This window comes from Capsicum annuum, chromosome 5 (genome assembly GCF_002878395.1).
Source record: "Capsicum annuum cultivar UCD-10X-F1 chromosome 5, UCD10Xv1.1, whole genome shotgun sequence".
NCBI lineage: Eukaryota > Viridiplantae > Streptophyta > Magnoliopsida > Solanales > Solanaceae > Capsicum > Capsicum annuum.
Window position 1 is genome coordinate 28,948,425 of NC_061115.1, and position 16,479 is coordinate 28,964,903.

General features: G+C 36.8%; 1 protein-coding gene across 4 annotated transcripts; it reads left to right on the forward strand.

Moving 5' to 3' along the window:
• The first annotated feature begins 1,741 nt into the window (after nucleotides 1–1,741).
• LOC107870544 lies at nucleotides 1,742–14,957 on the forward strand. Of its 4 annotated transcripts, none has more exons than XM_016717105.2 (3): nucleotides 1,742–1,951; nucleotides 2,287–2,405; nucleotides 14,632–14,957. In XM_016717105.2, the coding sequence occupies exons 1-2, from the start codon at nucleotides 1,859–1,861 to the stop codon at nucleotides 2,389–2,391; spliced, it is 198 nt and encodes a 65-aa protein (XP_016572591.1). In that variant the 5' UTR covers nucleotides 1,742–1,858; the 3' UTR covers nucleotides 2,392–2,405; nucleotides 14,632–14,957. The 4 variants fall into 4 exon arrangements, with proteins under 4 accessions (XP_016572591.1, XP_016572589.1, XP_016572590.1 ...); XM_016717103.2 differs by having other exon boundaries at nucleotides 1,743–1,951; nucleotides 14,629–14,957; XM_016717104.2 differs by having other exon boundaries at nucleotides 1,743–1,951; nucleotides 2,287–2,395.
• Nucleotides 14,958–16,479: the final 1,522 nt, after the last annotated feature.

The window sequence follows — 16,479 nt, forward strand, 5'->3', positions numbered from 1 at the left end:
AAATTACTATCCATCCAATGACAAGTAACGGTTAAATAATCATTTTTATTTACAGCACGACCAAGATCAGAAGTTAGAGACAATCTACATTGAATATTTTTTAACAATGTTGATAAATAAAAATAATATTGTGAATGAAGTCTAAAAATATCAGACCGACAAGTAGTTTTAGGAATACCGTTAAACATAAGATTATAAATTGCTTGTATATAATGAATAAATGTATCAGAAGAAGGAAAACTAAAAGGCAAACAACCCACAGCTAACATTAGCTATTTCTTCCCGGTCCCTCAATTTATTATACTTCTTCGCTACGTGAGCGGTTGCTGGGTCCATTCTAGTTTGCGTTGGCCTACCAATATCCTCACCACCTTGTGCAATATTTAATTTTCTTTTGTGATCTTCAGCTATATGTCTCATTAACGTACTCGTACCCCTTTGCTTGCCTCCACTTCTATGCTTATATATTTGTTGACAAATATTGCATTGCACCTCATTATCTGATATACGTTCAAAAAATTGCCATGCAACACTAGTTTTTTTATGAGGTCTTGGGGCACTGGGAGGACGGGAAAGGAGATTAACCGATTTAGATCTAACGTTAGCATTTCCTACTGCGGGTGTCTCAGCAATATTTTCATTATCTTCGTCTAAATTAACCGCATCTACTTCATTTTCTTCTTCTATACGGTAATTTTCCTGAGCTTCTACATAATCCATATCGTGAGCACCTACACCTATTTCTTCCTCAAAAGGTGTACCAAGCGGTACCGGAGGCGAAGGCACACGGGTTTATCTACTACTTGAATTACCTCTAGTAATTCGCTTTTACTACCACTACCGCTTTTGGGACAAAAAATTTTAACACCTTTAGTAGCGAGGTTTCTTAATTTATCCATAATATAAATTAAATTAAACTAAAAATATTCAAAATACACAAATATAATAAAATTAAATATTAAACAATTAATACAATAAATAAAAATTAAACGTAAGAGATAGAATGACAATACCAAATTTTGGAAGTATCCGAAGGTTGTGACTTTGAAAACTTCCTCTTGTACTTTGTAAACGAAAAATTAAAAAATTAAAGTGAACACTTTAAGAAATTAAATATATTGAATATTTGAGAATTGAGAATTGATATTTGAGAGATTGAAAAATTGTGTGAAAAATGATTTGAAGTTGTAGGATATTTATAGAATTTTTTTTGGGATTAAAAAATAATTTTTAATGTAATTTTTTTTTAATAAATGGGCCCAAACTAGTCGTTTGGACCCAAAAACGGCTATATAGCCGTTGGGCCAATGGCTAGTTTGGCCCAAAATCCAATATTTATTATGTGGGCTGGTTCAGGCCGGTTAAAAGCGGCTCGTTTGACACCCATAGGTACATCTCAATATTTATAAAAGTATTTTCTTAATAGAGTCTTATTTTAGGAGTATTTTTCTAATTGAACTGTAGAAAAAAATATTAATTAATTCTCCTACCATATATTTTAGGAGTCCCATATATTTTAGGAAGTGTGGTTAATATAATAACAAATAATTAAATTATAAATTAAAAAAATAATGAAAAGACAATTTTATTTAAAGAAGAGTTTTTTAATATATTAATTATAATTATGGATTACAGATATAGATTAATAAAATTATCATATTTTATTTTCTTTAATAATATGACGAAGCGTGGACAAAATTCACTAGTACAAGTATAAAACTTGTGGGTGTGAAGTAGAGTTGACATAGGAATTAACCCGTTTGAGAAATTCCAACCCGATTGAACAAATAAAGCCCACTCAAAGTATGCAAATTACGCTGTTTTAGGAACAAGGGTTTAATGTTACTACTACACATCAATGGAGAACAGAAAATTCGTAGTGAAGCAACTCCTTAAGGACAAAAAACTCTGGTTCGCTTCATTCCTCATTGTATGGGCTGCTGCTCTACAGGTAATTCTTTAAAAAAATTCAACTATGCTATGGAAATGTTCCACAAATTTTGTAAGGAGTTTCGGAATTTTAATAGTTTAGTTGTTTGACTATCTGAACTCGCACCTCATTGGTGAGAGTTGTATTTCGCATCTTGTGATCCCCTCCCCCTCCTACCCAAATAAAGTGAAATTTTTAGTAACTCGGTTGGTTGACTAATGAACTTTCACTTTGTCAATGACAGCTCGATTTCCTAAGTCGTAATAACCTCACCCATTTCTCCCTCCCCCACCTCGTTTTTTTTTTTTTTTAAGAAAAACAAATAGAAATCAAAATTTGTGTAATTGGTCGAGCAGGGGCACATGATGTGGTTGAAAAGGCAAGATTCTTTCAAGCAGAAGTTTGGAGACCTAAAGGATGAAGGGGCAAGTGATCAACAGGAACTGGTGGATAATCGATGACTCGGTAACTACTTGTAAGATTAAATGACATGCTAGTATAAATTTCTTGTCATGATATGTTAGGGTGTTGGATTTTCGAAGTATTCTTATGAGTGATTTTTTGCGATTTCCTTCTGAATAAAACATCAATATTGTAACACCCTGATTTTCTGAACTGGAATGCTACACGGTGCTCATGACCCCGAAGGACCACAAGCTAACCCATGACTGATATCTGTACTTGTATACCGCATAATATATCATAAAATGCGGAAACATGAACATGAAAGGCCATAAGGCTCGAACTGAATAAACGTCTAATAACAAAATGTCTGAAAAAGGTATAACAATACCAAAACAAGTCAAAAATACTGAAAATAATGAGATCTGAATATCTAATCTGACATCTAGTCTGAAAGCCTCTAACTGAACTGAATAAGGAGTTGAAGGAACATGTCTCCAACTAACTTCATCTAGCAACTGAATAGTAAATGTAGCAATAATCATATCGTCCTCGAATGAGAAGGACTCACTGCAAACTCGGAACACAGGAATGTTACTGCTGATCTGGAGCTCGTGCCTCTTAACCTATGGTGTAACATAAGAGAAAGCACCATAGCGCAAATGCGTCAGTACGTCTGAATGCACTGAGTATACGAGTGAGGTAGGCTAAATGCAAAGGGTTATATGCATGAACAATACTAACTAATATGAACGTGAGAATACCTACATGCATAAACAACTATAACTGAACTCGTGAAGATGCTGACTACGGAGTCTGAATGCTGACGACATGACTTTACTGTTACTGAGGTACTGAATAGATTATTGACTATTTCTGACAGTTTAAATTATGAAGAACTGGTTTGAATGACTGTGTCTAGCAGTCCTGAAACTGAATACTGGTAACGTGAGCTATGACAACTGATATAGCTGATATAACGGTAATGATCGGACTAATCGATATAATCAATACTGAGCGACTGTATCTGACAGTCTAAGTTCTGATGGAACTATCTGAGTTTCATTCTACTTGGAGTAACTAAATCTGAGATCAGTCCTATCTAGCGGGTGATCATGAGTATACTGATAATAAGGATGATTTGACTTAGTCTGAGATCAGTCCTATCTAGCGGGTGATCTTTAAATCTAATGATTCTGATACTGATCAATCATAGTTGAAATCAGTCCTAGCTAATGGGTGATCTTGAAGTCTATTTACAATGATAAGCATTGACTGTATCTAACAGTACTGAATCTGTACTACTAAGCTGAGTTGACTATGTCTGAAAGCCCTGATTCTGTAACTGAAATAGTGGGATGTGTTCATCTAACCGACATGCCCCAAGCTAAGCTGACTGGGGTCCAATCTCTGCCCTGACTGAAAGGGTGTCAGTACCGCGCCACCAGTAAAGACATCTGCTGTAGAGTCAATCCTAATCTAGCGGATGACTCCTGGGATCAGTCCTATAATATAAATGTGCTAACGGGTGACCCTTGAGTATGTCAGTCCTATCTAACGGGTGACATCTCGTACCTACGCTGGCTACGTAGTTCTGGAATTTAGGGATTGCTTCTAAGGATCTCAGTCCTATTCTAGTGGGTGAGTCCCCATCCCTAGGCTCACTCGATGCTGAATCCTACTCCCATCTGAAATACACTAAACTGAATAGTAGAGATGAACTGAATAACTAAACTGATTAGCTGAACTGATACTAGTGGTATTGTTTAGCGGAGCTAAACTGAGTTTACTGAATTTCGATGACTAATAAAATGTACTGAGTTTTGAGGACTGATTGAGAGTACCGAAGTTACTGAGATTGACTGTGAATACTGAAGTTACAGACTGAGTACTGAGATCACTGAGATTACTGTACTACTGAGACTACTGAGATTTCTGAGTTTTCCTGAGTCACATGACTGACTGAATTCTATAGATCATGGCTTAACTGAGAGTATCGTGATAACATGACATGGCTCTAGGCACACAGCTATATTTTTCGGGTACGAATACCCCCAGGACTCGATGGAAGAAAACTGACACACATGACTGACTTGAGTACGTGACCAACATCAACAACCCATAATATCATAACTTGGGGAATTCCATGAAGTGCATGGATATCATACATTTTGTACATAAGTAGGATTTGCAAGTAAGCATGGCATAATCTCATAAGACTAGTTCATGAACATCCCAACAACATTTACAAGACACAATATCAACATAAAAATCATTGGAATATGGGGGCATATCATGAATCCTTCACTTAGTCACAATTTAGCTATATTGCATGATTTCTAGTCTCTTAGGTATTTTATCAAACACCTTACATGCACAACTTAGGCATAGGTGTAAATAATACAATTACTCATCATAAATAATCAAACTTACATGTTTTCAACTCATATGATGTCATAGATTCATAATAACACATAAAGATTCTATCTTGGCATCATTCAATGCATAAACATGATCAACAATCCATTCATAACATGAAAACCATAATATATAGTTTTAGAAAAGGGTTCTTGAACTTCATGGACGAAAGGAGTCCATGAATGAACACACGCATACCTTAGAAAGGAAACCTTGATGATTTGCTGGAGAGTTCTTCGATTGGGAAACTTAATTCTTGATTATCTTGGAAAAAGGCTTGAATCTTGCCTTTGAGAGATGAGTTTGATGGAAACCCTAATCTTGTGGTTGAGAGTATAAGAGAGGGTTTTTGAGATGCTTAACTGAAGAAAAATGGGAAAAATTACGCCTCTTTAGGGTTATAAGTCTTGGAAGGTGAAGGAAAAGATCAAAATACCCTTATGAAATAATTTCTCAGTTGCTGAAAATCATAGCTGACGACCAAGGCTGATAAGTTGTCAAATTTGTGATAAGTCGTCAAAAATATCGTCAGATTTGTGATAAGTTATCACAAATGTCGTCACTTGGGAGCTGGTTTCTGCTTAAGGCTGACGACCTTCGTGATAGGGCGTCATAAATGTGATAAGCTATCACAAATGTCGTCACTTAGGAGTTGGTTTCTGCCTAAGGCTGACGACCTTCTTGATAGGGCGTCACAAATGTGATAAGCTATCACGAATGTCGTCATACTGTTTCCAGCCTGATATGCTGGAGTAAAATAGGCATAACAAATAGGCATAACTCTTTGCTCCGATATCGGATTTAGGCGAGATTGGTATCGTTGGAAAGATAATTCAAAGATCTTTCATTTGATATATAGTAAACCACCCAGTTCGTCATATAAAACAAGTTATGGTCAATTGAAGTTGACCCAAGTTTTGACGCTCACTAAAACTTGAACGATAGGAAAACTTTCAACTTGTACTTGAGTTAGGGGACCTCTATGATCTAAATTCATGTTCAAATAGATTCCCACACTACATAATTGATTAACACACTAAATTTATATAGGAGTTGGGGCTTTTGAAACATCCACGCATAGGAATGACGGATTTTCATTCTAGTCCAAAATGTGGGGTATTACAATATCTCCCCCTTGGGAACATTCGTCCTCGAATGATACTGGCTGAGATGAGAGAAAAGACAACTTACACGAATATATAGCATGAATTACTACTGATCATGATTTCATGGCTGACATAACTGAAAACTGAGCATATCATACTGTACATGCATATCTGATGCATGGGTAGCTGATTTATGAATGTAGGACTGAGTGTTCCGATAAACTGAGTTTCTCAAACTGAGAATGCATATCTGATAAGTTGAATCCATGCATATCTGATGCATGATTATATGACTGACATGATACGTGAATGCATGACTAAAAGTACTGATAAGCTGACCACGCATATCTGATGCGTGAATACATGACTGAACTGACTCACGAACATGCGACTGAACATCCAATGGTAAAGGCACTATGATTGAACTGAAACATGAGAACATGACTAATTCTGCTACGTGACATATGGACTGAACATCATGAATTGAACTGAACCTCTGAATACTTGACTTACAGCTGAGGTTTAATTTGAAGGTCAACTTATGAGTACCCTCTATTCTAGACTGAATTCGTTATGCAAGGAGAAATGGAAGGATCTAAGGCATGAGAGCGTTAAGAGAAAGTGGGGTATCTCTCCCTTGGGACGCTATGTCCCTCTAAGAATGCTTACCTTACGGAGATACTGGGTGATGCACAGGGCATCTACGAACTAGATTATAACTACACTTTGGGAGTCTGAAACTAATGCATTATGCATGAGATGAACTGAACTTGCAACTACTAGGAGGTTCTACTTTGAAATAGTTACATTCTCCGAGATTTTGGATAGCATGAATAGATGCAAGGATGAGAAAACAAGCTATAAAAATTTGATTGCTCGATTACTAAACTAACTTGCTGGCTTTACTAGTTAACTCATACTGAAACATATGCTCGAATGAGAGAAAAAGATCTAACAATGCATAATATGAACATGAAAGACTGGTAACATACCCGAATCTAAGTCAAGGAAACTTTCTGGATTAGGACGGGTCTGGAGTGCATAAAGTTTATTCTAATGCTGACCACTGTTGGTACCTTGCTGACGTAACTCCTTACCTCTCTGTGCTAAAACTCTACACTCTCGCATCTTGTGGCCTGGCTTGCCACACCCAAAGCATACATCACTGCCTGCCATACATGCACCTAGATGATTCTTACCACACTCTTCACAAAGCGAATAAGTAAGACCTCTATTTTCACTACCCTGGGCCTCGGAGCCTGGCGCTCCATCATGATGGTCATTTCTGGACTTAGGTGCTGGTACACTAGCTGAGGATGGAGTTAGGACTGAAAATTTCTGACTATGCTGAGAACGGTTACCACCCTGTGACTTAGGCTGAGCAAAGCTGAAACTACCTGTCCTTGCTCTCTTACTCTGTCTCTCTCTCGTCCTAATCTTCTGCTCCTCTATCTGCTGAGCATGTGTCATAAGTCTGGCTAAAGTCATATCACTATTCAACATGGCAGATCTACAGTCGTTTACCACACTGTCATTCACCCCTGACACGAACTTACTCATCTTAGCTCTACCGTCTGCAACCACATGAGGGGCATATTTGGCTAATTGAGTAAACTTGAGAGAATACTCCTTTACCGTCATACTGCCCTACCTGAGGTTGGTGAACTCTAGTACCTTAGCTTCTCTAAGCTCTAACGGAAAGAATCTGTCAAGGAAAGCAGAGGCAAACTCCTCCCACTCTATAGGGCCTGCATCTTCTAACCTTTCTGACTTCCACTGCTTGTACCAAGTATGAGCGACATCCTGTAATTGGTATGCGGCTAACTCAGCACTCTGAACAGTAGTAACCCCCATAACATCTGTCACCTTCTGAACCTGATCTAGGAATTCCTGCGGGTCCTCATCTGACTTAGACCCTGTGAAGGAAGGAGGATTCATTCGGGTGAAGTCCCGAATTCTAGCTGCAGCAGAATTGGCTACTGGGTTGGCCAGAACGATAGTTGGTCGTTCATTCTGGGCAGCGACTGACTGAGCAAGAGTGGTGAATGCGGCCCTGAACTCCGCATGAGAAACATGATCGCCCAAAGGGTCTTCGGGCTGAGGGGCTGACTGATTCCCATTTCTTCTTTTAGGAGGCATGTCTGTAGAAGAAAGGGAGAAATGGATTAGACTGAGATTATGCTTACTGGCACGACATGAATACTGAAAGAAGGGAAATTGTACCTAAAACATCTCATAGCCTCCTGCACATAAATGTGGTGCACAACACACGCATGTATAAGACTCTACTAGATGCAGCTTTCAGACTTCCTAGGACTCTATTGAACCTTAGGCTTTGATACCAAGTTTGTAACACCCCGATTTTCTGAACCGGAATGCTACACGGTGCTCATGACCCCGAAGGACCACAAGCTAACCCATGACTGATATCTGAACCTGCATACCGCATAATATATCATAAAATGCGGAAACATGAACATGAAAGGCCATAAGGCTCGAACTGCATAAACGTCTGATAACAAAATGTCTGAAAAAGGTATAACAATACCAAAACAAGTCATAAATAGTGAAAATAATGAGATCTGGATATCTAATCTGACATCTAGTCTGAAAGCCTCTAACTGAACTGAATAAGGAGTTGAAGGAACATGTCTCCGACTAACTCCATCTAGCAACTGAATAGTAAATGTAGCAATAATCATATCGTCCTCGAATGAGAAGGACTCAATGCAAACTCGGAACACTGGGCTCGTGCCTCTGAACTTATGGTGTAACGTAAGAGAAAGCACCACAATGCAAATGTGTCAGTACGTCTGAATGTACTGAGTATACGAGTGAGGTAGGCTAAATGCAAAGGGTTATATGCATGAACAATGCTAACTAATATGAACGTGAGAATACATACATGCATAAACAACTATAACTGAACTCGTGTTGATGCTGACTACTGAGTCTGAATGCTGACGACATGACTTTACTGTTACTGAGGTACTGAATAGATTATTGACTATTTCTGACAGTTCAAATTATGAAGAACTGGTTTGAATGACTGTCTAACAGTCCTGAAACTGAATACTGGTAACGTGAGCTATGACAACTGATATAGCTGATATAACGGTAATGATCGGACTAATCGATATAACCGATACTGAGCAACTGTAGCTGACAGTTTAAGTTCTGATGGAACTATCTGAGTTCCGTTCTACTTGGAGTAACTAAATCTGAGATCAGTCCTATCTAGCGGGTGATCATGAGTATACTGATAATAAGGATGATTTGACTTAGTCTGAGATCAGTCCTATCTAGCGGGTGATCTTTAAATCTAATGATTCTGATACTGATTAATCATAGTTGAGATCAGTCCTAGCTAATGGGTGATCTTGAAGTCTATTTACAATGATAAGCATTGACTGTATCTAACAGTACTGAATCTGTACTACTAAGCTGAGTTGACTGTGTTTGAAAGCCCTGATTCTGTAACTGAAATTGTGGGATGTGTTCATCTAACCGACATGCCCCAAGCTAAGCTGACTGGCGTTTAATCTCTGCCCTGACTGGAAGAGTGTCAGTCGCGCCACTAGTAAAGACATTTGCTGTGGAGTCAGTCCTAATCTAGCGGGTGACTCCTGGGATCAATCCTATACATATAAATGTGCTAACGGGTGACCCGCGAGTATGTCAGTCCTATCTAACGGGTGACATGTCGTACCTACGCTGGCTACGTAGTTCTGGAACTTAGGGATTGCTTCTAGGGATCTCAATCCTATTCTAGTGGGTGAGTCTCCATCCCTAGGCTCACTCGGTGCTGAATCCTACTCCCATCTGAAATACACTAAACTGAATAGCAGAGATGAACTGAATAACTGAACTGAACTGATTAGCTGAACTGATACTAGTGGTATTGTTTAGCGGAGCTAAACTGAGTTTACTGAATTTTGATGACTAACAAAATGCTAAACTGAGTTTACTGAATTTCGATGACTAACAAAATGTACTGAGTTCTGAGGACTGATTGAGAGTACTGAAGTTATTGAGATTGACTGTGAATCTGAAGTTACAGACTGAGTACTGAGATCACTAAGATTATTGAACTATTGAGATTTCTGAGTTTTCCTGAGTCACATGACTGACTGAATTCTATAGATCATTGCTTAACTGAGAGTATCGTGATAACATGACATTGCTCTAGGCACACAGCTATATTTTTCGGGTACGAATACCCCGAGGACTCGATGGAAGGAAACTGACACACATGACTGACTTGAGTACGTGACCAACATCAACAACCCATAATATCATAACTTGGGGAATTCCATGAAGTGCATGGATATCATACATTTTGTACATAAGTAGGATTTGCAAGTAAGCATGGCATGATCTCATAAGACTAGTTCATGAACATCCCAACAACATTTACAAGACACAATATCAACATGAAAATCATTGGAATATGGGGGCATATCATGAATCCTTCACTTAGTCACAATTTAGCTATAATGCATGATTTCTAGTCTCTTAGGTATTTTATCAAACACCTTACATGCACAACTTAGGCATAGGTGTAAATAATACAATTACTCATCATAAATAATCAAACTTACATGTTTTCAACTCATATGATGTCATAGATTCATAATAACACATAAAGATTCTATCTTGGCATCATTCAACGCATAAACATGATCAACAATCCATTCATAACTTGAAAACCATAATATATAGTTTTAGAAAAGGGTTCTTGAACTTCATGGACGAAAGGAGTCCATGAATGAACACACGCATACCTTAGAAAGAAAACCTTGATGATTTGCTGGAGAGTTCTTGGATTGGGAAACTTAATTCTTGATTATCTTGGAAAAAGGCTTGAATCTTGCTTTGGAGAGATGAGTTTGATGGAATCCCTAATCTTGTGGTTGAGAGCATAAGAGAGGGTTTTTGAGATGCTTAACTGAAGAAAAATGGGAAAAATTACGCCTCTTTAGGGTTATAAGTCGTGGAAGGTGAAGGCAAAGACCAAAATACCCTTATGAAATAATTTCCCAGTTGCTGAAAATCATAGCTAACGACCAAGGCTGATAAGCCATCAAAAATGTCGTCAGATTTGTGATAAGTTATCACAAATGTCGTCAATTGGGAGCTGGTTTCTACCTAAGGCTGACAACCTTCGTGATAGGGCGTCACAAATGTCGTCACTTAGGAGCTGGTTTCTGCCTAAGGCTGACGACCTTCGTGATAGGGCGTCACAAATGTGATAAGCTATCACGAATGTCGTCACACTATTTCCAGCCTGATATGCTGGAGTAAAATAGGCATAACTCTTTGCTCCGATATCGGATTTAGGCGAAATTGGTATCGTTGGAAGGATAATTCAAAGATCTTTCATTTGATATATAGTAAACCACCCAGTTCGTCATATACAACAAGTTATGGTCGATTGAAGTTGACCCAAGTTTTGACGCTCACTAAAACTTGAACAATAGGAAAACTTTCAACTTGTACTTGAGTTAGGGGACCTCTATGATCTAAATTCATGTTCAAATAGATTCCCACACTACATAATTGATTAACACACTAAATTTATATAGGATTTGAGGCTTTTGAAACATCCACGCATAGGAATGACGGATTTTCATTCTAGTCCAAAATGTGAGGCATTACAAATATGTATGAGATTAACTTAAGTTACACGTTGATGGTTTAATAAAGAGTTGCATTTAAGATTGCAAGCACACAAGTGTGTTACCTAGTGATCAATGAAATGGGTTGAGAACCGAGAAGTTTCGGTTTGAATTCCTGTGGAGGCGAAAAGAAAAACACTAGGTGATTTATTTCTTGTCTTTCCAAGCCTTGGTGGACAAAGTTACCTGGTAACTATGTGGTGGTGGGAGTTAGAAGGTAACCTGCGAAATTAGTTGAGTATTATGGAAGTTGACTCGAAAAAAAAGTGCGTGGCCTAGTGGTTCAATGAAGTTGGGTTGAGCACCATAAGGTCTCAGGTTCAATTCCCAACAAAGACAAACATTAGGTGATTTTTTCTCATCTGTTCTAGATTCTAGACTTGGTGGACAAAGTTATCTAGTACCTGTTGCTGGTGGGAGGTGGCAGGTATCTCGTAGAATTAGTCGAGGTGTGCGCAACCTGGCCCGGACACCACGATTATCAAAAAAAAAAAGTAATGGATTTAAGGCACCTCCAATATGCAATAACATTTGTAATAAAATTGACATGTAAAATGGTGTACTGTTTTATGAAAGGAACATTTGTATCCTCTAAGGACAGGAAATGCTAATAGGGACTTATTGATACAGTTGATGACTTTCTCAATGGCCTGTCTAACTGTACATAACTCTTAATTTGTCTTTGTACTCATGCTTGATTCTTTCTAGTCGTGTTATCAAGTACAAAAAGTTGCAGTTGCCTGTTGGGGCTTAATACACAAAGCGCAGCCGAAGCATGGGATTATTGAGGAAAAAACGATAATTATATGAGATTATGTGGGGGAATATGTAAACTATATTCCTTCTAAACAACAGTCTTAGCCTCTGTTAAGTTGAGTCGAGTAAAGTTGGTAAATACTCCTCATATGTCGATTGGCTGAGTAAACACATTTTCCTAGTTGGGAAACCATAAAGACTTATGGGTGAAATTATATGAAAAAATACATTTGGCTTCCATATATATACAATCGATCACATTCAGATGCAATTTGAAAGCCTCCTTCATATTCATGTTGACTCAAAGCCTAAATGTTTTTACTCCCTAATCATACACATAATTATGTGTTGTCTATGTGAAGCACCAACTCTCCATATAGCTTGCAATTTGTCATAGAAGGTACAAATGGATGCAACTGAAACATCATAAACAGTGACGGAAAGTTCCTTGGTTATCCTAATTGACTCAAAACACCCATAAAGCTTCGAAGTATAGCTATATTCAACAAGAACCTGCAAAGCATAACTATATTCCACCAAAAGAGGAAAAAACCAGCTACATTCTAAGTGGCACGCGAAGCGTGAAGCCTGAATATAACAAGAATGTCACTGTTCATACAATGGAAGAAACTAATCACTTAGAGCAGCAAAAGCAGTGGTAGCAACAACAGTACAGAGTTCTCATATCCCTTTCACCATAGAAAACTAATCTTGAATAGTTGTTTCAACCAGAAAGTCTGAGTTTCTGCTATGTGCCGATAAAGAATCCAAATATGCCACTAAGTAAAAGATACATATATGATATATATTCATGCCTTGGGTTTTTTATGTATATCTTCTCAAGGGAATGTAATTTGCATGAAGGAAAAACATTGTTTGTTTTATGTATTTTTCTCTATATTTGTGCATCTTTTTAATCACAAAGACGCCTGATTTTTGTTGTAGTACTATTCTGCTACTATTTGGTGTTTTTTCACTATCTATAGTCTCTTGTACTTTCATTACGTCTTTTTTCTAGACTTCTTTTTCTTGAGCCGAGGATCTATCGGAAAAAACCTTTCTACTACACTTCTGAGGCAGTAGACCTCTTTTCTTGAGCCTAGGGTCTACTGGAAATGGCCTTTCTACTACACCTCTGAGGAACTGGTAAGGTCTGCGTACACCCTACCCTCCCCAGACCCCTCTTGGTGGGATTACACTGGGTAGGTGGTTGTTGTTGTTCTTGTTGAGATGCCTGATTTATGAACAATTCTATCCAATGGAAAATAAACCTGGTATCTATTTTGGTTTCCTCAGATTAATGAGGACTATTTCAATGTTTTCTAGTATTTTACAAACTTGTTTTCCTGATCAATTTTTTATAATGTTTTCAAATTGTCCAAAGATGTTTTTTCTAATCTATTTAGAGTGCCTTTACTGAAGGATTTGGTATTTTGATTATAGTAATTACTCAGCATCTAATTCTATCACTGCTGCTTTTATTTCTGCTTGACATTTAAATTCAAAATTTTGACTGCCGCTTTTATTTCTGCTCGACATTTAAATTCTACATTTTGACTGAAATATATATGCATATATATTGTTGGCAATCAAAAGTTGAGGAAAATTTCATGCTTGCAAGATTTTAAACAAAACTAATGACTTTAGCATGTGTCTTTCGTTGACAACTGATTTGTTACATTACGTTCTGTCAATAATGCATCTACATACTCTGTGAGAAACAATCCATTTTTTGCTGCTCTTTAAAGGTTGAATCTCTGGGAATAAATAAGGCAATGATTGCATATGAATATGAGCCACATACATATAGAGCTAATATTCTTGAATTACCGGGGATAGTCATAGATAATGTGGTAGTTTACCTTAGAAGCAGTTTGAGATTTTGTTCAGTTTGCAGCATGTGGTATGATTTTTTCTTGAGTTCCTTTCTTAACCTTGGTCCCTGGGGGTGTCGGATCAGGTCGGGTCACATGGACCCGACCCAGATTTTGAAAATTCTAAGGTTGATAAGTTGTGGATATTCTTTATATAAAATGTTTATGTGAACCTCTTGGTTTCACTAATTTAGACTTCTTAATGTTCAAACCGGGTTACCATTTGCTGACATTTCGATATCAGCAAATAATTGCTCCAACGTCTCAATTTAGAGGGTCTGACCTCAACATTTTAGGTTTCTAAACATTAGCATATAGTTCTACACGACATAATGTCCTTCAGAAATCAACATCTAAGTTTGAATTATGATTAGCTTCGACCTTCAAGCATATAAGTCATCAGCAACAGGCTTTTGGATCATTTGTATGTTGATTCTTATCTTTTTCCCTTTACATGGTTGCAGTAGTCCTAGAAAAACAGCCTGAGAGCAATATTGGAAATGGAAAAGATACCGCGAAGAGAAGCTTCCATTGGTTACTACTCACAGTTGATGGGAGAAGCTTTTGACATCGACATTTTTTGTTCCTGACCTCTCATTATTTACTTCGAGTAAACGTTAGTTCACTTGTTTATGAACTCACATTGATTGTCTTAACAACAACATACCCATTGTATCCCACCGGCGAGGGTCTGGAAAAGGTAGGATGTATGCAGAATTTGATATTGTTATCTTATGCTTTACCTGTCAACTATCTATTATTTACTTCAGCTAAAGGTGTAAAAGTTTCATGAGGCTGCCTGCTTTGATACTGTCATTTAACATGTACCCACTTTTAAATATTTTTTACATATATTCCCACTTCAAACACATGGTGTCTGAAGTTAAGCACGCACTTGAAAAATCAAACCTCTTAGACATAGTGAGGCAAGTTCAGCCATATATGGTCTAGGCTGAACTTCATACACCGTACATCTAAAGTTGTCATGAAGTAGATATACATGCAAAAAATTGCAAAATTTTTTATTTTTTCGCAAATGCAATATATTACAACTTACTTTTCAATTAAAATCCATACACCTTTCCACATATTAGTTAAAACTACTCAATTCCATTGAAATGAGAATTCTAGTTAGGAAACCTATATCCAATCCAAGAGCATGCCTTCTTTTTTTAGGTGATTCCTTGTAATTTTCCAAAAAATTCCCTTTTCTCTTTCTTGTAGTTATCTTCTTCTTGTACGCTTAAGGCAATTATTAATTGTGTTTTTGTCATTTGCAGCCATAAATTTGAAAGGGCAAAGGGTTGAAATTCTGCCCTCGCATACAGCATCATGTGATTACCCCACAATTCTCTTACTAAAAAAAAATTATCCCATATAGTATTATTAGATTCAAAATTACAAATTTTTACAGCAATTTTAGATAATTGCATTAATGGTAATTTCATTACAAGTTATCGTAACTTATTAAAATATATATTATTTTTATTGTATTTTCAAAATTTGTTTTTTAATTATATAATTTAAAATCAGTTCCATATTTATAGGGTTGTAATCAATATTCTCCTTAAAGTGTGTATTGATAATTATGGTAAAATATATATATATATATATATATTATATTTTATTTAAAAGATTGCACACTTTTATCAGATAACTTTATTGAAGGAAAATGACTTTTAAATCTATTTAATTATCCGAAAAAAATTCGGAAGCACCTCTCTCTTTCTCCATTCAAATAATCTAAACTTCAAAACTTTATTCTCTTTCTTCATCCTAATACTCAACCTTTAAAACTTTATTGAAAGTTGATTCTTCATTAACGTACTCGAGAAAAAAAATGGGTTTCAGATAATATTCATCTTCTTTCCATAAAAATACAAAATTGATATATTTGTGTTTTTTATTCTCCATTGTTAATCATGTCTAAACCGAAATTGATTCTATTCCTTCGTGTAGAAGTCCTAGAATAATAAAAAATAGTAGCCTCATTCATCTTTCTAGACCCTTGTTTGATTTTAAGTTGTTTCACTCCATCTCCTCTATCGAAGTGTAAAAAAAGATTGTTGAAAGTGGGTCTTACAACAAGAATCAAAATCAATGCTTGCCCGATAAAATTGAAGTTCCGTTTGTTCATGAACAATCGAAGAAACTCAATTTGAACATGCATACTGAAAAAAATCTCAATAAAAAGGTTGAGATTCCTCAAGATAAGAAGAATCATTAGAGAAAAAATATGGTTAGTGAACAAGTGTCCGACTCCAATTTTGAGGATGAGATTTCATTATTCAAACTCAAAAAATTTAAGTGTGGAG

What these genes read in the sequence shown, in the direction of transcription:
- LOC107870544 (XM_016717105.2), top strand. Translation starts at nt 1,859, where the DNA reads ATGGAGAACAGAAAATTCGTAGTGAAGCAACTCCTTAAGGACAAAAAA. An exon ending in TATGGGCTGCTGCTCTACAG is followed by an intron (nt 1,952 to 2,286) that starts GTAATTCTTTAA and finishes TTGGTCGAGCAG; the next exon opens with GGGCACATGATGTGGTTGAA.